Here is a 20,807-nt window from a genome sequence, read left to right on the forward strand (position 1 = left end):
TAAATATTTGTTTTTTACACGCTCATTATATTATATATCCTAACATTGTGCCAAATGTGTCCTTGGAATAAAATAATTAAATGTCATTTTTTTTCTTTTTTTTTTTTTTCTAGCCTCCATTGATTTTTTTTTTTTAACTTTTGTTGTTTTGGATATAAAAACAGAACTTAGCTAGTCAAATGATTTGGTCTGGCAGAAATCTTGCTTTTTTAGCAAACAAACAGTCCCCAACACAAATGCTCTCCAAAGTTTACTGAGTTCAGCTTCTGGACAGACTGAAATGAGAGCCTACCTCAGAGCACACAGAGAGGGCTGATTGGCTGGTTCAGGGAGGGCAGGATATATAAGAGGCAGCTGTAGAACATCTGGGAAGGTCAATGATATCCTCTGTCTAGAGTCCAACCTCAGCTCTCCTCAGTGCTCTCACCATGAGTGGGTGCCCATTTTTAGGCAACAACTTTGGGTGAGTATTTACCTCTATTTTAAGTATGGCCAAGCTCTTCTTAGAAATGCCAATTAAGAATGCTTTGATTCTGAGTTTTAAAAGCATTCAAAATTATCATCCCTATTCTTGCATTAAAAATCTCCTTTAAAATCAATTAGCCAGAGAATTTTGATCACTCGTCTTATTAGTTACTATGCTTTCTCAAGATCTCCTATTTTTTTTCCTCACTTACGTAACCTGTAGCTGTGCTTTTAAAAAATTATCTGTAGAAGACAATGAAGAAGACAAATCACAAACTGGTGTGAATAGAGCCAGCAAAGGAGGACTTATCTATGGAAACTACCTGCATGTAAGTGGTAGAGGCCTTGCAGTGTTTAGCTTCCACGGTTAGGAGCTAAATTCTGCGAAGTGACATTTTCGTGTTTTGGTTTGTTTGTATGTTTGTTTGTTTGTTTGTTTTCTCAGTCATCAAAAAGTTTTCTGGACATAAATATGCAAATGTATGCTTTTTCAACTTTTGTTAGAACAATTCAGGAGACTCGTATGTGAAAATTCACTTCTCTGACAGAGGTACAGTACACGGCAGAGTGCATAATCTAGAGCAGAAGAGTAGACATGAGAAGATGAAGTGTAGATAACTGGCAGGCATTGCACAACTTGTGTAAATAAGACATGGTCACTAAATCCCAGCCTAGATCATTGCAAATGTATCCAGAAAAATGTATTTTTAAAATCGCTTATCATAAAGTAGAAATGTTGGAGATACAGGTTTTCTTGAAATTATTAGTAAATGAAAGAGGAATATTACAAGTGAAGTATTTGGAGATAATTCTGGGGTAAATTCCATTCTATTTGTCTTCTACATTTTTTAAGAAGTGAATTGTTTGAGCCTTTGATACTTTCAATGATGGGTTTCTAAGGATGAGCTGATAAAAAATGTTACGATCTTTTTAGAATAGGCTCTTTGGGTAGTAAAAGAGCGGGAGGTAAACAGTGAGCTAAATTACCAAGCTTTTATCACACTAGTTTCAAGAGATAGGAAGGATATGGTTACTCATTGAGTGCAATTGTATTTGTAATGATAGAATCCTACCCAATGTAAGTTCTTCTGGAAAGAATAAAAATCATAAATTTAACTCATTCTTTATGATTAAGACTCATGATTTGTTAAAAAGACATAGAATGCTTCCCGAGAATTTGGGTATTCTTTTTTTTTTTAGCATTGTATTCTACTTCTTATTTATTTATTTTTTCTTTTTCTCTACTTCTTATTTAAATTGATAAAAAAAAAAGTTTTACAACTTCAAAATTAATCTTTCTTTTTAAAAATCGTTTTTTAGCTTTATTGAGACATAATTAATGTATAATAGTGTGTAAATTTAAGGTATATAACATGTTAATTTGACAAACTTCTATATTGCAAAATGATTACCACCATAACATTAGCTAACATCTGCATTATTTCACATAATTACCATTTCTTTTTTTTGTGGTGAGGACACTTAAGATCTATTCTCTTAGCAACTTTCAAGTATATAATACAGTTGATTAACTATGATCACTATGCTATATATTAGATCCTCATTACTTATCCATCTTATACGTGGAAGTTTATACAAAATTAGTCTTTTTATTTTTTGTTTAAAGTTGGAAAAGGTTTTGAATGCACAGGAACTTCAAAGTGAAATAAAAGGAAATAAAATCCATGATGAACATCTTTTTATCATAACTCATCAAGGTAAGTTGCACAAAAGGTTGGATAGTCATTATTCCACAAGCATTTCCCAACAATAATGAGAGCCACAATTCTTTAAGATGGAGAAAGATGAAGGAATCACCTCCCTTAGAAATGCTTGAAAATATTTTGCTGCCAGATAAATTCTCATAAGGCATCCTTTTAGAATTTTGTAACAGTCTTTTTTATGTAACTTCATTGCTAACTGAATCATGTAGGACTTTAGCTTTTTCCTAAACCCAAGGGAACATTCTATATCTTGGAATTCACAAAGAATTTGCAAGATAAGATGTTACTGCTTTTCAACCTGGAACTTTAAAAAACTAATTTCAAGGGGTGCCTGGGTGATTCAGTTGGTTGAGTGACTGACTCTTGATTTCAGGGCAGGTCATGATCTTATCAGGGTTGTGGTTGAAGCCCCACATCAGGCTACTTACTCAGGGGGAGTCTGCTGGAGAGTCTCTATCCCCCTTTCTCTGCCCCTCCCCTTCACTCTCTCTTCCTCTCTCTGTAAAAATAATAAATAAATCTTAAAAATAAATAAAATAAAATAAAATAAAATAAAATAAAATAAAAACTATTTTCAAGAAATAGACACTAAAATTTATTGTGACTTTACATAATCATAATCTGGTACAAAACAGAAATGTAAAATTTGTCTAAAGTGTGCGTTTATTCTCCTCAGGCTTCTTACCTCTGGACAGTGGTTTTTAACATAGGAATCTGTGACTTTGGGAGTTTAGAAAGTCCCTGAACTCATTGAAATTGTGCACAAAATTTCTTGAATATATGTCTTAAAGAGGTCTGTGATCTCAGAATATTAAAATTGACTCTAAGATTGTTGGTGCCGTAATATAGTCCTTTGTCTGACAAGGTCCAATGACTCATGCTAGTCAGTGGTCCATTTCTAGATGTGCTTTCTTTCCCTATCTGTTCTTCATGTCTTTTTCTCAAATGGTTGTTTGCTTCACTAACTGGTTAAAATGATCAACACCTTAGAGTAAAAAAATAAGATAGAAAATAATTGACTTGATATGTTACCTTCTCCTGTTTTCATGCTTACATTTTTATTACATTTATTGTCTTAGCCAAGACAAAATTAATAGAAGTATCATGGCAGGGTAGCCCAGATTTGGAATCAGAAAACTGTTCAGAATCCCATCTGTACCATTACAAATTGTGTGACTTTGGTCAGGTTTTTTGACCAAGAATTCTATTTCTCCACCTGCAAAATGGAGACAATTATTTTATCTTCTCATTCATAGCGTCCTTGTGAAGATGAAATAAACTAATGTGCATTGAGCACTTACCCCAAGGTGTAGCATGTGATAAGCATACAAGAAATGGGAGCTATCATGATTTGGTAGGGAGACTTGTCCTTCCAGCCTTCAGTTATGATATGTGGTCAGTGGGGTTATGGAACTAGCCACACAAAGTTAAACTTGAAAAAAAAGATATAGAAACTGAGAAATAAACATTTGATTTGCTCTTAGTCCAAATATGAAAATTAGATCCCTTGGAAGTCTTCTTAAATGTAATTTAAAATTATATTTGATTCCTCTACTTAGTACAGAAACATAGCCTTACCCATACAATAGTACCAAATTAGAATGCACCAGGAATCTCTAAGATTTTTGATATTTTATGCTCATCTAATGACTACATTGGTTATTTAGTTCCTTTGTTCGTAAAATAATCACCTATTATTTATTTCATGCTAAGCACTGTGCTTGGTACTAAGAGAGGTAGATGATGAAGATTTAGACTCTTCACATAAATGTAAGACTATATTGGTATTTATTGCTTTAAAATTACATTTTATTTTTTTCAATGTGTTAATCCTGTCTTTCAGAGAATTATGGTCAAAAAAAAGCTCCCATAACTTTACAATTGACAATGATGTTTCTCGTTGCAGCTTATGAACTCTGGTTTAAGCAAATCCTCTGGGAATTAGATTCTGTTCGAGAGATCTTTCAGAATGGCCATGTAAGTTAATTTTGTCACAATATTGGGTTTATACTTTTTTTGAGCATGTAGAAAAATATTGTTTATTAGAAAAACTTAACACCAAATGATGGAATTATTAATGGAAACATCTTAAAAACATTTCTGAATGGACAAGAGTGGAATTATACTTTCAGTGCCATTGCTATGGATTGCTTTAAGGTTCCTTTCAAATTTCAATTTCAGGCCTCTTGTTTAGAACTTTTTTTTTTTTGCCCTTAAAGAAAGTTGTTGTATATGACGGTAGATTGCCAAAATAGCTAATATAGATCCTTTAACTAACAAGTACCAGAATTGTGTTTCTTTTTTTTGTGTGTGTGTGTGTTTTCTTCAAAGATTTTTTCTAATGAATATTTGATATGGGATGATAGGAACAATGATGAGGAAAGTGAAAACAAGAAGAGAGAGGCGGGAGGAAGGGAGTAGTAGAAGAAAGAAAAAGAGGACACCTCAGTGGGTCAGCTGGTTAAGCTGCTTTTGGCTCAGGTCATGATCTCAGGGTCCTGGGATGGAGGTGGGAGAGGAGAGGCTCCCTACTTAGCGGGGAGTCTGCTTTTCCCCCAATGCACACCCCAATTCTCTCTCTCACTGTATCTTTTTCTTTCTCTCTCTCTCGAATAAATAAAATTTTTAAAAAAACTTAAAAGAAAAAGAAGATGAAGGAAAAAGAAAAAAGAGAATAGGAAAGGAATACCGAGGGAAAGCCTGGGGAGGATCAAGAGTGGGCGGAGAGCAGGGTAGAGCTTGAGGTGATTGCAGAAGTCTGAATTACCCTCTCCACCCTGAGCTCTGCCCCCTGCTCCTCCTACACACCTTCCCCAAGCAGGACACAACCTAGTCCCTGCAGCCTCTGAGCCCCTGCTCCAAGACAACTCTGCGCACACAATACTCCTCTTATACATGTCAATACAATTCCCATTTATGTTAATGGACACTTAACATAAAAACAGGTGTTGTTTAGTCCTCAGCCAGAAGTTTCTCTGTTTCCTTGACCTTTACTCCTTAAAGAAAACTAAGAGAGAAATTGACTTTGAAATCAGTGGCTGTTGGGTCTCAAAACTGACTTCTTAGTTACTTCCACATAATTTTCTATTTTTAAAGAAAAATGATTCCAAATTTGCAGACAGTCTTTGCACACAACTTCTAGTCGCTATTAATTCAATATATATATATATGGCAAATTTTAATCCCAATGTTCCTCTTTAAAACAGAGAAAGTTACTAGGAGTACATTATTGTTTGTAGTCCATTTTGTATTTCTAGAAATCAGGATTGATTACTCTGTGTTCCATTTCTTAACCATCAGGTCAGGGATGAAAGGAACATGCTCAAGGTTGTCACTCGCATGCACCGAGTGGCCGTGATCCTTAAACTACTGGTGCAGCAGTTTTCCGTTCTGGAAACGATGACAGCTTTGGACTTCAACGACTTCAGGTGTGTATCTGTGGCTTGTAAGAATGCGGTGGGATTTGCCTTTTCATTTGGGTGGGGTAGAAGGGGAACATGTGTGCTGAGTAAGGCTCCTGTCCTACCGACACTGAGTCACTACAAACATGTGGGAGTCTTGATCACAAAGCATTTGAAAAGTTTTAAAAAATATGCCCTCATTCACTTTTACAGATGAACCTAATATGATCAATTAACTTCAATTCATTGTTGTGTGTCTTGTTTTTATCTAAAAAGAATTTCACACTTGATTTTAGCCAAAAGGCCGAGAAGCCACTAAAAGGTATTTTGGACAGGCCATGTGGGCAGCTCAGTCAGTGAAGCATCTGCCTTCAGCTCAGGTCATGATCTTTGGGTCCTGGGATCAAGCACCACATTGCATCTGGATCCCCACTCAGTGGGGAGCCTGCTTCTCCCTCTCCCTCTGCCCCTCCCCCTGCGTGTGCTCTCTCTCTCTCTCAAATAAATAAAATCTTTTGAAAAAAGGAATTTTGGACAACTTATCAAAATGGCTAACATGACTGACACAATGCATATAACTACATTTTAAAAAATAGCAAAACTAAAAATACAAGAGAAACAAGAGTTGACAGGAAGCCTGTCAGCAAAAGTATCAGTTTAAGTTATGGATTGAACTATAAGCATCAGCTCTGCATTTCCAGGCAGCCAAAGCCATATATATATATTTTTTTAAAAAAGCTTTTTCATACTAAAATTGGAGAAGAGATTTTCTTAAGAACATCAGGTGCATTTAAGGATATCACAGGCAGTGTCTCCAACATGTGTGATGGTCAAGTAAAATTTCTTTGTGGTGGTTTTTAAAAATTGAAGTCTTACAATCAATTAGGTGAAGGAAGCTTAGAAGAATAGACGAGTTAGAAGGATGTAGGATGGGAATTATAACATTTTTTGATTGCCTATTTTGTGCAAGGTGATATCTCATTTGTTTTACTGGTAGTATCTCATTGGTGCTCATAATAATACTAGGTAGTGAGGTCAATGATGACATCCGAGAATACAGATTTTTTTTTTAATTTTATTTATTCATTCATGAGAGACACAGGGAGAGAGAGAGGGAGAGACAGAGGGAGAAGCAGGCTCCATGCAGGGAGCCCGACGTGGGACTCGATCCCGGGACTCCAGGATCACACCCTGGGCTGAAGGCAGGTGCTAAACCACTGAGCCACCCATGGATCCCCCAAGAATACAAATTTTAGGAGGGATTGAATAATATGTATAAAGAATCTTTTCAGCACTATAGAATAAGCAGTATTGCTCAATGTCCATGTGTCTTTATCTCAGGAAAAAAAATTGGTGTACAAACACATAAACATATGTGCATATACGTATGTGCGTGTATACGTATATATATGTACACACATGCATATATGCCATTGCCCAAACTATATAAACATTCCATCTTTAAATGTATTAATCGACAGCAACAATGATATTTAGACAGCTCATTGTTTTTCTTCAGCAAGGTCAAATCACTGGTCCAACTCTAGGCAGTTTTGCGTCAGTGTTCTTGGTAATACCTAAGAAAGTAAAACTGATGACCTCTCAAAATAGAAGAAATCAGTGTTTTGTAATGTCAGCTCCTCTCTTCTTTCTCTTCTCTTGCCTTCCTCCATTTGTCCTCAGAGAGTACTTATCTCCAGCATCAGGCTTCCAGAGTTTGCAATTCCGACTATTAGAAAACAAGATAGGTGTCCTTCAGAGTTTGAGGGTCCCTTACAACAGAAGACATTATCGTGATAACTTCAAAGGAGAAGATAATGAACTGCTACTTAAGTCTGAGCAGGAGCAAACACTACTGCAACTGGTGGAGGTACGTATGCTCAAATACTATCCTGACATCTTATTAATTTAGCTTCTGTTAGGTCAAAATTTTAAAACTCAGCTGTTTTGTCACATTAATTGTAAGTAGGAACAGAGAGAATTTATAAAAATACTTAAACTCAACTAATTAAAATGTTTAAAATATAACGAACTCTCTTGAGAGTTTCAGAAATATTTATATAATCAATTATGTTCATATTTAATAACTTTCTCATGTTATAAGGCAATTCTTTTAAACAAGCCTACTAAACAACACTTAGCTGATTTTTAAGCTAAGTATAGTCATTTAGTGAGCTTTACTTTTAAAAATATAGTCCATAATTGAACAGTTCCACAAGTTAAGTATTTTTCTCAATTAAAGTAAATTACTAAGAGTAGAGTCTTCAGAATTTGTTCTTTTCATATCTTAATTCTCTATGAGTCTATACAAGGTCTTAAGGGACTACTGTTTCTCCATAAGTAAATTATTAAATCAAGGTTACATGGTTTTGATTTCCTTCATAATGGTTTTTCCCTTTGCAAATTAAAATTTTCTTTACTGACTTCTACTCTGCACACTAATGCCCTTGGTATTGTAAATGTGGATTTAGGTGAATATGCTATATATGATGCCAAATAATAGCTCATAAAGATGGGAGGGAAAGAATCACAAAGCTAATTTCAAAACCAAAAATAGGTTGAATGAGAATCCAAAGAGATGCATGAATTTTGTTTCATTTTTACATGAAAAAAAAATCTCTGTGTTAACTATACTGGAATCAAAGTAAAGTACATTAAAAAAAAAAAACCAATTCTTGTGGACTCTTAAAATAATCCAATAGTTAGTTCATGCCAAAGTTGTTAAGTATACTATGCTCCTACATTTAGAAGAGAGCATATCATAAGCATGTCATAATTCCTTCAGCTCCTAAGCCATAATTTATTTTGAGAATAAACCAGAAGACTTCATTCAAACAACATTTAGATATGCGCATACATTTATAGAACAAAATTGGGATTTCTGTAATCCTATATTTCTTAATAAATAATGAGTAAATATTATTATATGATTGCTTTAAAGACTAAGAAATGAAATATAATGAATTGCTGTTCTTTAAGTGAAGAAGTTGAAGGGAAAGGGAAAATATACATAAAAAACACTTATGACATATGTTTCTCAAAATTAATAAAATTTCCTATTTCAAGTTCATAGATATTAGATACAATGTATTTTACATTATTTAAAATTCTACAATATATTTACTTAAAAAAATAATGCTTCAGGCATGGCTGGAAAGAACACCAGGTTTAGAGCCACATGGATTTAACTTCTGGGGAAAGCTTGAAAACAACATTGTCAAGGGCCTGGAAGAAGAATTCATAAGAATTCAGGTATTTATGATGCCATAAGTAGATATTTTATTTATTGGAAATTTTATTTAAGAAATCTCCAGCTTTCTCTTAAACTTCCATTTTTCTCATATTCTTTTTCTTTCACAAATGCATCTACAAGAAATATATTACATGAATGATTTTTTTTTTACATGAATGATTTTATTTGTGTATAATACAAAATAAAGAGTTCATAATCGGCATGATTTTATTTTAGATAAATATATCAGATTAATAGACCTTTTTATTTCTATTGAAAATTTCATATCATGAGCAATTTTAGACAGAAGTAGGCTCACAAAAGACCAGTCAACCAAATATATTTAACCATATAATTTACCATGGGCTCATGTATATTTGTTGGACCCTTCCTGTTGCCTCTCGGTTAAAATTTCTTTCACTTAAGAAAGATACTGTTGATTCTTCATTTCCCTCAAGCTACCCCCTCATCCTCTCATCATAACTACATTTTTTCGAAAGAATTGTTTCAATTCTATATCTGAGGAGGCTGTATCAGGTTAGTTCTTAAAGCAGGGACTTTGAAGTCACACTGCATGGGTTCAAGTCTCACTTTCATCTCTTAATGACTGTGACATTGAACTTTTCTGTTATGTAACCTCCCTCTGCTTTGCTTTCACCGATGGTAAAATAGAAAATAAGAGTATTTTCCTCGTAGGATTATTATGAGCATTAAGTTAGATTAATATCTGTACAGTATTTAGCACATAGTTAGCATAATTATTTATTTCTCATCAAATCCTCAACCCAAATCAGTCTGTCTTCTTGTCCCATCATTCATAGGAGGCCTCCAGGTATATAAATCCAATGGATTCATTTTAATTTATTTTACTTCATCTCCTAGTGGCATTCAATAATAATGGCTCCTTATTCTTTCTTGAAAAAAATTCCCCTTGGATTTAATATATGACATTGTCTTCCTTTAGATCACTGGCCCTTATTGTCTTGATTTGTCCCTTTTTTACTGGCTCATTTTTCTTCTCAGACCAATAAGTGGTAGGATTTTGCAATGCATTGTCTTAGACACTTTGTATTCTCTCTCTGCACTCTTTCACCACATGAACTCATTTATACCTAATGTTTTAATATCTACTTATATACCAATAACTCCCAAACATTCATCTCCAGCATAAATAACTCTTTAAGTTTCAAATTACTTATCTCACACCCTACTTTATAATTTCCCCCTGGTCCTCTCAAAAACATAATGATAAAACCAAGCTTTCCTTTTCCTTTCCTCCTCATATCAACTCAATCTTCTACAAATTGAAGAAATTTTTTCTTATAAACCATCTAGTTTGTCAAGTCTGAAATGTACAACTGATCCTTGGCGCTTCCCTCTTCTTCAATCACTTCTTCAATTTATCACCAAATCCTACCAATTTTACTTTCTAAATAGGTGTCAGATATCTCCATTTTATCTACCACCCTCAATCACATGAAAACTACTCTTGTTTTTCACCTGGACTCATAATTTCTCTCAACTATTCTACTTCTCCCCAATATGATTCCATTCCAATTTATCCTGCATACTGCAATTTGAGCAATCTTCTTAAAATGCAGACCTGATCACATTTTGTTTTTGCATAAAACCTGTTTTTCTCCCAATTGTTTTTAAAATTAAGATAAAAACCTTTAACATAGTCTTCAAGGTGATTCATCATCTCATGTGGTCCAACCATATTGAATTTCTTTACAGTAAATTTAATTCTTTGAATTTATCACCACGGAGTCTTTTTATATGTTATTCTCTGGGCTTAGAATATTCTTCCCCAGGTACTCCTTCCATTCTTCAAGTCTTGGCTCCAGGAGAACTTCAAAAAGATCTCCCCCTGGGACATCTGGGTGATTTAGTCCATTGAGCGTTGGACTCCTGATTTTGGCTCAGGTCATAATATCAGGGTCCTGGGATCAGGCTTCATGTTCAGAGGGGAGTTTGCTTGAGATCCCTCCCTCTGCCTCGCTTTCCCTTCCCCCCAACTCCGTTCACATGCATGCACTCATACTCTCTTTCTGTAAAATAAATAAATAAATCCTAAAAAAAAGGATCTCCCCTGACCTCCTCACTACTGTTAAGTTCTCATGGCATTATATATTCTGCTCCTATATTCTACTGTCCACACTTGCAGTATAATGCCTAGGTAATTATTTGTTCGATGTCTTTTTCCCACCAGATGGTATACTTACTGCATGAGTTCACGGAACTCAATTTTTGCTCACAATTTTATCTCTATCACCTTAGCGTGACATTTACTAAATAAATGAATAATTAATTGACAATAATGTGCATACAAGTTCTTACCACATGAGTGATTGTTCAAACTGAAATAATTGACTTAACTGATTTTTGCTTCAGCTCAATTAATTGAATTGTAAGTAAAGCATTTGTAGTAGGCAGAAGTATAAGAATTTCCTTAAATGGTTCAACAGATTTCAAATGAATAAATATCTGAGTGTGGAAAATATCTAAGAAATTATAGAATATAAATTCTATACTGAATATAGAATTTTAATAGAGTTAATAGTTTTTCTGGCTGGAAATTCTTAACCTTTCCTATGTGAAATTACTTTCCTTCCTGTCTTAAAAAATTACTGTCTAAAATTAGATTATTGGCCACTTGTAAGTTGTCTCCAGTTTTGCCCCTCTGAGTCCATTTCTCATGATATTTATGAAAATAACATTTGAGATTAACAAATCATGTAAACTTAAATAAAAGGATAGAACCAGGGAGTGTGAGGAAGACTCATCTCATAAGCCATAATTTCCAAGTTATATTATTAGATGAGAAGGCAAATATTCCTTCAGAAACTATACCCTTTTTGCTCCTGTGAGTCTATTTCTCACAAGAGATGTTTTCCAAAATTAGAATCTGTGATCTCTCTTGAGAATATTAATGCAATATTTTTCCCAAAGGCTAAAGAAGAGTCAGAGGAAAAAGAGGAACAGATGGCTGAATTTCAGAAACAAAAAGAAGTGTTACTCTCCTTATTTGATGAGAAACGTCATGAACATCTCTATAGTAAAGGTGAGTATTTTATTCTGAGTCCTTTCCCCGTAATGTATGACTGTGAGATTAAAATGCCAAATCTTATGTGGGAGAAATAAAATGAAACTTTATATCGTGCTCACAGAAACATGAATAAGGTTAATTTTTTCTGCTATAACTTTATATGGTAAGTTTGTGTGTCCAATATATCTCAAAGACATTAGTCAGAAGCTTTCATATGTATCAGACATACAGGGTACCAGGAGAAATTGAATAGGAGTGCATTTTAGTTCACAGCCAAATAAAGACAGAAATGAAGATAAGCAGTGTAACTGTAAATAATACAGCAGTACAGAGCAGAGGAATAATTATTGTGAGGGCAAGGGTGGTTTGACAGAGGAAATCAGTTTCCCAAATAGACAGGGGAAAGCACATATTTAGATTTTCTGGCATAATTAATGTTGGGATATTATTTTCTGAAGCTCATTGACCAGTAATATCATCAATACCTTCATTATTTAACTCTTTTATGTGTTTGAAATTTTTGTGTTCATTTGTATTTGGAACTTTTATTACAAATTACTTATAATTTTTTTGGAATTTTGAGTGGAATAGAAGGTAAAATTAATTTTTATAACATAAGTACAAGGCATAGTGGTATATGAAATTACTATGAAATGCTACAAACTTAAAGGTTGTTCGTCTGTTTTCTATAAAATCCCTGTAAAGAATAGCAAAAACCTTGTTTTTCTGCAGATAGAAGAAAGCCTTTTAGTAGAGCACCCATAAAAGATTTTATTTTATTTTATTTTATTTTTTATAAGAGATTTTATATAATGGTTGTACTCCTTGAAGCCAAATGATTTCAAGTAATTTAGGTTATTTTGAGTGAATTAGAAAAAAAAAAAACTACTTTCAAATGAACCTCGGAATTAATCTTATTTTTTATAAAGTAAGTCATTATACTATTTGACTTAAATATATTTTAGTATAGAAGTTAAATATTTTCTATATCAAGCTTTCCTAACATGATACTTAAAGGTCATGAAAATTTAAAATGCATACATATATATTTTAAAGGCATATGTATTATATATATAAAGTGTGCATATATAAAATATGTATTACATATATATTTGAAATATATATTAATTTGCTTTGTAAAATCTAAGGAATAAAAAATTTAAACCAAACTACTGTTTTCTAAAAACATATGAAACTCAATTATTTAAGATCATGATGCCAAATTAATATGACTGCCTTAAATTCCTCATTATATTGAAACTCACTGTTTCTTGCAGGTGAAAGACGATTGTCATACAGAGCACTTCAGGGGGCCTTGATGATATATTTTTACAGGTAAAAGCAAAGAAGAGTAGAAGCAGAAGCTGAGGAGTGGGTACAGATAATATATCAAGTATAAAGCTTATGAATTGCAATCATAGTTTTAAGAAGTCATTTAGTTTTGGGAGAAATCTTAGAAAATAATTGTGACATTCATTAATTTGTATTCTAGATAGTAAGAATGTAACTTTACCCCTATAGTGGGTAAAAATATACATACCACACACCAATTAAACTTGCTTTTTATTGAATTCTACAATATTCTATATGACATGACATTTTCTAAATGGCCTAAGTTTAATCTACTCAGAAACTCAGTCATAAAATGTCTTCCATCATTAAACATTGTTGTAGAGTATTCCTGTTTTATGAAATTTTTAAAAAGTGATAAAGTGAAAGCAACTTTATAAACTGATTTCTCTTTATTCTGCAATTTCAAGTAAAATTGTCTTTACTGTCCAAAGTGTTTGGGGTGTCCCTTAAATGTCCATGTACTCCCACTCCATTGGTATGAAGGCCTTATCTTCATGTTTCATAAATTAAATGTGTCAGAACAATGGAGAGCACACTAGTAAACATTAAAGACAAAAACAAAAATAAACCCCGCATTTATTGGACCTCTTATATTTGATTTTTTAATCTTCTCAAATTCATTCCTTCAGAAACATCAACAAAATTTTTTACTCTTTTCCTAAACTTCTACTAAATGTATGCCACTCAAGTTTATGTACCTGAAGCAGAAAATGTACTGAGTGTTGAATGACTAGATAAAGAAAGGGAAAAAAAATGTATTAGAGGAAATAAAAAAGCAGTTTTTGTTTTTGTGTTTTAATATTTTTGCCTAGAAGTTTTAATATAGTTTGCCTATAAGAAGCTGGTGAATCTGAAATAGAGTATTTGTCTACTTTTTGTTTCTTTAATTTTAAGGCTTTTTTTTTTTTTTTTGAGAGAGAGCATGTGTGCACATGTGTGGGAACTGGGGGGAAGGGTAGAAGGAGAGGGAGAGAGAAAAATCTGAAGCCAACTTCACACTCAGCCTGGAGCCAGATGGGCACCCTGATCTCAGGATCCTGAGATCATGACCTGAGCTGAAACCAAGAATCCAAAGTTTAACCAACTGAGCCACCCAGGTGCTCCTATGTCTATCTTTTAATGAGTGTCAATGTTGAGTGTGATTCTGGCTGGTTGCATGTATTACATGGAATATTCTAGACCCTTTAAACAAATACTATAAGCTGATTAGTAGTATCCTCATTTTTGAGACTAAGAAACTAAGACTGAGAGAGTAATTCAGAGCTGCTGCAGCTCTTAACAGGTGAAGTTGACATTTGTTTGGAGAGCCAACAGATTACAAAACTCATGCCCTTCTGAACACACTAGAGTTGCTTCAATAGATATATTTTTATTATTATTTCTTCTTTAGGGAAGAGCCTAGATTCCAGGTGCCTTTTCAGTTGCTGACTTCTCTCATGGACATAGACACACTCATGACTAAATGGAGATGTAAGTTTCCCCACACCTTCTTCTTTTTTTTTTTTTTTAAGATTTATTTATTCATGGGAGACACAGACTGAAAGAGAGAAGCAGAGACACAAGCAGAGGGAGAAGCAGGCTCCTCACAGGGAGCCTGATGCGGGACTTGATCCCAGATCCCAGGATCACAAACTGAGCCGAAGGCAGACGCCCAACCACTGAGCCACCCAGGTGTCCCTTCCTCACACCTTCCAGCATGACCACCTCAACCCTGATAATTATTCCTTCTCATCCTATATCTTGAATCCTTTTCTCCATCTGTCTGCTCCCTTTCCTGCTATCTTTTCTTTCCTCCTTTGTGTGTGAATGAATTGTGTTTTTTGTTGTTGTTTCTTTTTTTTTTAAATCTGCCCAACAGTTATTCTCTCCCAGGGCCATTTACCCATTATACACAGCAAGCATAATACCAAGGGCCCAGACTATCTTTGGGGCTCCATGAAACTATTTAATAGTCAGAAGAAAAAAATAACTTCAGGTTAAATAGAATGTGTTAATATATAACCATATCTTATTCATCCTTATGCCAATACAATTTTAAAATATAATTTATATGTGTGTGTATTACTTGTGTGTATATATGTATATTATATATATTATGTATATATGTATATGTGTGTATATATATGTATATACATATATATGTCTGTGTAATATATATATATATATATATATATATATATATATATATATATATAAAAAATGGAGAAAGGGACCCATGAAGGCAAAGGTGGTGAGGGCTTGTGAAAGTCATAATTTGGCCCTACTCTTTCCTATTGTGTTCACAGGCTAGTCCATCATTATTTTGGATGGATTCATATGCATGTAGCCTGAGCCAAGTGGGGTGCCAGGCAACCTACTGGTCTCATCAGGCTCTCACCTGCAAACCTTCCATACGGCTAAATGATAAGGTGTGAACATTTTCTCAGGGAGCAATAATCATTACCAACCACTTGCTTTTAGAAAATTGTGGAACTAATGGCAGAAAAAGATCCATGGAGTTAATTTGTGTGTTTGCCTAGATAACCACGTGTGCATGGTGCACAGAATGCTGGGCAGCAAAGCTGGCACTGGTGGGTCCTCTGGCTATCATTATCTGCGCTCAACAGTGAGGTAAGTTGGGGGAAATTCACCTGTTTTTCTTGGTGGAAGTCACTGATTCTTGGTTCGTCTACATACACATACATTATCTAGGAAATGTGATTTATACTTGCTCTCATCCGAACTGCTAACAACACATTTATCCTGGTTAGATGAAGGCATTCCTATTAGAGAGGTCATTATAAAAATTCTTAGTTCTGGAACTTCATCATTTTGATCCTGAGATGAAATGAGGCATTATTTGTGGTGGCATGACCTATGAGGATATGAGGGAGTTCATCCAGGTAGGAACATTTTCAACTCATTCTGGCTCAAGTTTGGACTAGACTCAAACAATTATCATTTATTCGGCTAATGTCCTCTTGCCCAGGTGAATGACACAGCTGAAAAAATAGTTTCTTATTTCCTAGTATGACTCTGTGTTATAAATACTACTTCCATCTATTCCAGAGAGTGCCCAGGAAGGAAAGAGGTCAAGGAAAGGCACCAACATTTATTTAGCACCTAAAACATGCTAGAAAGATCTATAGGACATTTGTGTTTTTAATGTATTTAATGTTCCCAACATTATAGATGGATATAAAGATAGATACATACATAGGAAAATGGGAAAACTTAAAAGGCCCCGTAAGAAAGGAGAATCAGCTCAAGAATAAATTAGATATTCACATTTATTTTTATTATTTTTGTTTTGAACATTTAATTTTATTTATTTTTTATTGGAATTCAATTTGCCAACATATGGCATAACACCCAGTGCTCATCCCATCAAGTGCCCCCCTCAGTGCCCATCACCCAGTCCACCCCCACCCCCTGCCCACCTCCCTTTCCACCACCCCTTGTTAGTTTCCCAGAGTTAGGAGTCTCTCATGTTCTGTCTCCCTTTTTGATATTTCCCACTCATTTTTTTCTCCTTTCCCCTTTATTCCCTTTCACTATTTTTTATATTCCCCAAATGAATAAGACCATATAATGTTTGTCCTTCTCCGATTGACTTCTTTCACTCAGCATAATACCCTCCAGTTCCATCCACATCAAAGCAAATGGCAGGTATTTGTCGTTTCTAATGGCTGAGTAATATTCCATTGTATACATATTCACATTTAGTCTCCAAAATTCTTCATATTGTATATGGTTTCCATCCCTACTCTTATTATTAGATTGACAATTATAAGACACACAGGTTCAATTTTTCATCTTTCTTATAAATTTTCACTTAGAAACACACTCTATACTACTTATAAAATTCATTGATTTGAATTTTCATAGTCATCACATATTTTCTCTTTCCCTGGGGAATACATTCTGTAAACATGAAACAGTAAATGATTGTCTGTACCACATGACCCTACACATCAGTGGATGGTGGTAATAATGAACACAAATAGCATTTCTAGTGTGCCATTATCTCATTAAGTCTTTACAAAGGCCTGGTCGGGAGAAGGGGCTCTAGTTTTTATTTTACAGAGTTAGAAACCAAGACACTGAGGGTTAGACAACTCATCCAAGGTCACACAAGTTGCAAAGTAACAGAGAGCAGAAATGAACTCTAATTTGACCTCAAAAGCAAATGCTCGTCTGCTATAAAACAGCAACAATTCAAATAACTAACACACAAGATTGTAAATGTTAAAACAACCTTTATAGATATTTACTATGAATCTAAAAGTTGGCATTTTAATTTATTAATCCATCCATGTCAATTACTTGACAGCTACTTTGGAGGTGGGAAATATTTTCTAATGAACATTCAACTAAGAATTTTGTATGCTTTAATTTTTTTTAATTTTGCATACTATCTTTTAAAAGTCAGACACAAGAGTACACCTTCCCTTATCTTTATAAAGGTAGCATGACAATCATAAGACTCTAGGTTTTAATCTGAACCAGCCTGGTTAGGATCAAGGAAACACATAATACTATTTTATGAGCATGAACTTTGGATATGGAACGAAAAGAAGATGATCTTAAGAAGTTATATGCCTTAACTCCTTACTAATACATACATAATATACACAAAATGTAATATATAATGTATAAGGAAGCATAACATTAAATAATAATTATGACATAAAAATCTCCTGAGAAATGAAAATTTTTTGATAAACAATTTTAAACATTTCATGTCAATAAATATACACCATCTGTATATTTATGTTTTTCCAGTGACAGATACAAGGTATTTGTAGATTTATTTAATCTTTCAACATATCTGGTTCCCCGACACTGGATACCGAAGATGAACCCAATTATTCATAAATTCCTTTACACGGCTGAATACTGTGACAGCTCTTACTTCAGCAGTGAAGAATCAGATTAAAACCATCTGCAAAAATCTATGAAGACATCGATTACTCAATCTGTGTTTTTTAAAATTTTCTATGAATTTCATGATATACAAAGAGTCCTAATGTAATATATGTATATACTATAGGTAAGCCCTGTGGTCCTTTGATTCAATCCTGTAAATAATTTTATTAACTCATTTTTGTGATAAGACTAAACATTAAGATGAGAAGTTAATTCAATTGAATTGTACCATTGTACATAGAAGGTTTTCCTATTAAAAACTCTGTCCTTTGATATTTACCTTAATATAACCATTTAACAGGTTCGTCTCATTTCATACTTTAATGAGCTTGTAAACTTCAGCTATTTCAAATATTTTCTGCAATAAAATGTGTCATTCTGTACAAAGATCTACACAATCAAAATATTTAAGAAATAATAAGAATTAGCCTTTTTTCCACATACTATTTTGGAAACATTGCTTGTGTTTATTGGGACTCTTGATGACCAATGACAGGAATCTATCTGAAGCTTGCCTAGAAGGAAGGACATGCTGGACAAGTCTACTAGCTCAAAGAATTGAGAGGAGCCTGGGCATGGGTCCAGTTCCTGGAGTACTATGAGGATCCGCTAAGAAGGACACTTTGAGGGCCCTTTGCGTCTCACCACTTTTTTCTGTAGGTGTTGGCTTTATCTTCCCAGCTCTCCCTCAGGCAAGGTCTCAGCTTCCAACACCTCCTGACCAGAAAGGCAAAGGTGCTCTTCCCAGCTCCGGGAGGCAGAGTCAATGCAGGATTGAGGTTATAATGAGTGATAGTTCCCTCAACTGAAGAATGTTGTTTCAGAAGACAGAAGGAGAAACACACTACATAGTGATTTAGCTCATTTCTAATAACAAGTATTAGACTAAGAGTTTAGATCAGACAGGAGTTTTATTCTTCTTTTTCTAGATCAGCATGGAAATTGGCAATACTTAAGATTTATTTTATGGAGGGAGGGCAAAATACTATCAAAGGAATCTAAATGTAGATCAACCTTGACCTGGAACGATTATCTGTAAGTGAGCAGCAAATTCTTCATGGAATTGAACTATTCTTTGGTCTCAATTATAAGTTTTTTCTTATAAAGATCATGTTGTCTAGTTTATCTCTAGACAGTTACATCTAACTGCTTTTACCTATAAGGCCCTTTCATGTGTGTGTGCCTGCGTGTGTGTGTGTGTGCGCACACATGTACGTAGTACCTGATGGTGGCTAAGCTAAAAAATATAGAGACAAGTAGCATCGTGGCTAAAGGCAATGGCTTCGAAATCAGTGCACATGGGAGCAAATTCTGGCATTGCCATTTATTAACTACCCATTCCAGTACAAACTCAATTTTAAGCCCCAGTTTACTATCTATATGGTGGGGATAAAACTACTTATGTTAAGGGGCGCCTGGATGGCTCAGTCAGTTAAGCATCTGACTTGTGCTGCGGTCATAATTTCAGGGTCCTGGTATCAAGCCCCACATTCAGCTCTCAGCTTGATGGGGAGTCTGCTTGTCCCTCTTCCTTTGCCTCTGCTCCTTCCTCAACTCGTGCTCTGTCTCTCTCTCAAATAAATAAATAAATAAAATCTTTAAAAAAAATACTTATCTCGATCTTTATTCTTCTCATGAAGTAATGAAAAAAATATGCTAATAGATGTTCTGTCACCAAGATATTTTGGAATCTTAGAATAAATGCTATTTGTCAGGCTTTATTCTTGTAACAGACTAAATGATCTCACTTAGCTCTTTTATTTTCTGGTATGATTAAACTATGTAGTTGTAAGAGTTTTTTCCAAGGGATTTATCAGTAACTCTAATGTAAAAGTCAAAACAATTTGTAATGCCAGTTTCTATCCTTGCTCCCATTCAAACTTGCTAGTGTTAATGATCCACTTTAAATTATAATTCTCTAACGAGTTACAGAGTGTGTAAGCTTGCCTAATTTAGTATTCACTTTGAGATCTTTGTGAAATCACACACAGGAACATCTTGATGATTTTCATTATGTCCTAATTATTATGTGAAAATTTCATCGCTTTCCTTTTAGCCCCACTGGGTAAACTTGAAGTTGCTTCTTATGGCTGGAGCACAGCAAATGCCTATATAGAACAGCAGAGATCGAGGCAAAGAAGGTAGAAAAGGGGGTTCTTCATGAAAGGTCATTTAAAAAAGTTGGCATGTTATCTTTTAGGCATTGAGGAGCTCCTGAACTGTTTAAAGCAGGGAAATAACATAATGTCTTACAGAAATGCAATTCCAGGGGACACATAGTAAATGGATTATAACAACATCCATCAGAGTCATCTAGAGCACTTATAAAGACAAAGTGTGTCAGGGTGCCTGGGTGGCTCAGTTGGTTGAGCAGCTGATGCTTGGTTTCAGCTCAGGTCATAGTTTCATGGGTCCTGGGATGGAGCCCTCCATCAGGCTCCATGCTCAGCAGGGAATCTGCAAGATTCTCTCCCTTTGCCTCTCCTTCTACTCGTGCATGCAAATGCATGTTCTCTCTTTCTATAAATAAATAAATAAATAAATAAATAAATAAATAAATAAATAAATAAATAAATAAATAAAGTGTTTCATGAGTCCTCAAGTGGCTTCTGGTCTGGGGACTATACTTTGAGAACCTCTGTATTAAGGGACATAGAGTTTAGTAAGTAGACTAC

At 34.4% G+C, this 20,807-nt stretch overlaps 1 protein-coding gene across 1 annotated transcript; it reads left to right on the top strand.

Moving 5' to 3' along the window:
* The first annotated feature begins 351 nt into the window (after positions 1-351).
* Positions 352-19,240, top strand: TDO2 (tryptophan 2,3-dioxygenase). Its single transcript, XM_038559088.1, has 12 exons — positions 352-463; positions 689-794; positions 2,093-2,183; positions 4,096-4,166; positions 5,490-5,617; positions 7,274-7,460; positions 8,735-8,842; positions 11,775-11,886; positions 13,149-13,206; positions 14,615-14,694; positions 15,744-15,834; positions 17,989-19,240. The coding sequence occupies exons 1-12, from the start codon at positions 429-431 to the stop codon at positions 18,140-18,142; spliced, it is 1,221 nt and encodes a 406-aa protein (XP_038415016.1). The 5' UTR covers positions 352-428; the 3' UTR covers positions 18,143-19,240.
* Positions 19,241-20,807: the final 1,567 nt, after the last annotated feature.

The sequence above is a fragment of the Canis lupus genome, chromosome 15, assembly GCF_011100685.1.
Source record: "Canis lupus familiaris isolate Mischka breed German Shepherd chromosome 15, alternate assembly UU_Cfam_GSD_1.0, whole genome shotgun sequence".
Taxonomy (NCBI): domain Eukaryota; kingdom Metazoa; phylum Chordata; class Mammalia; order Carnivora; family Canidae; genus Canis; species Canis lupus.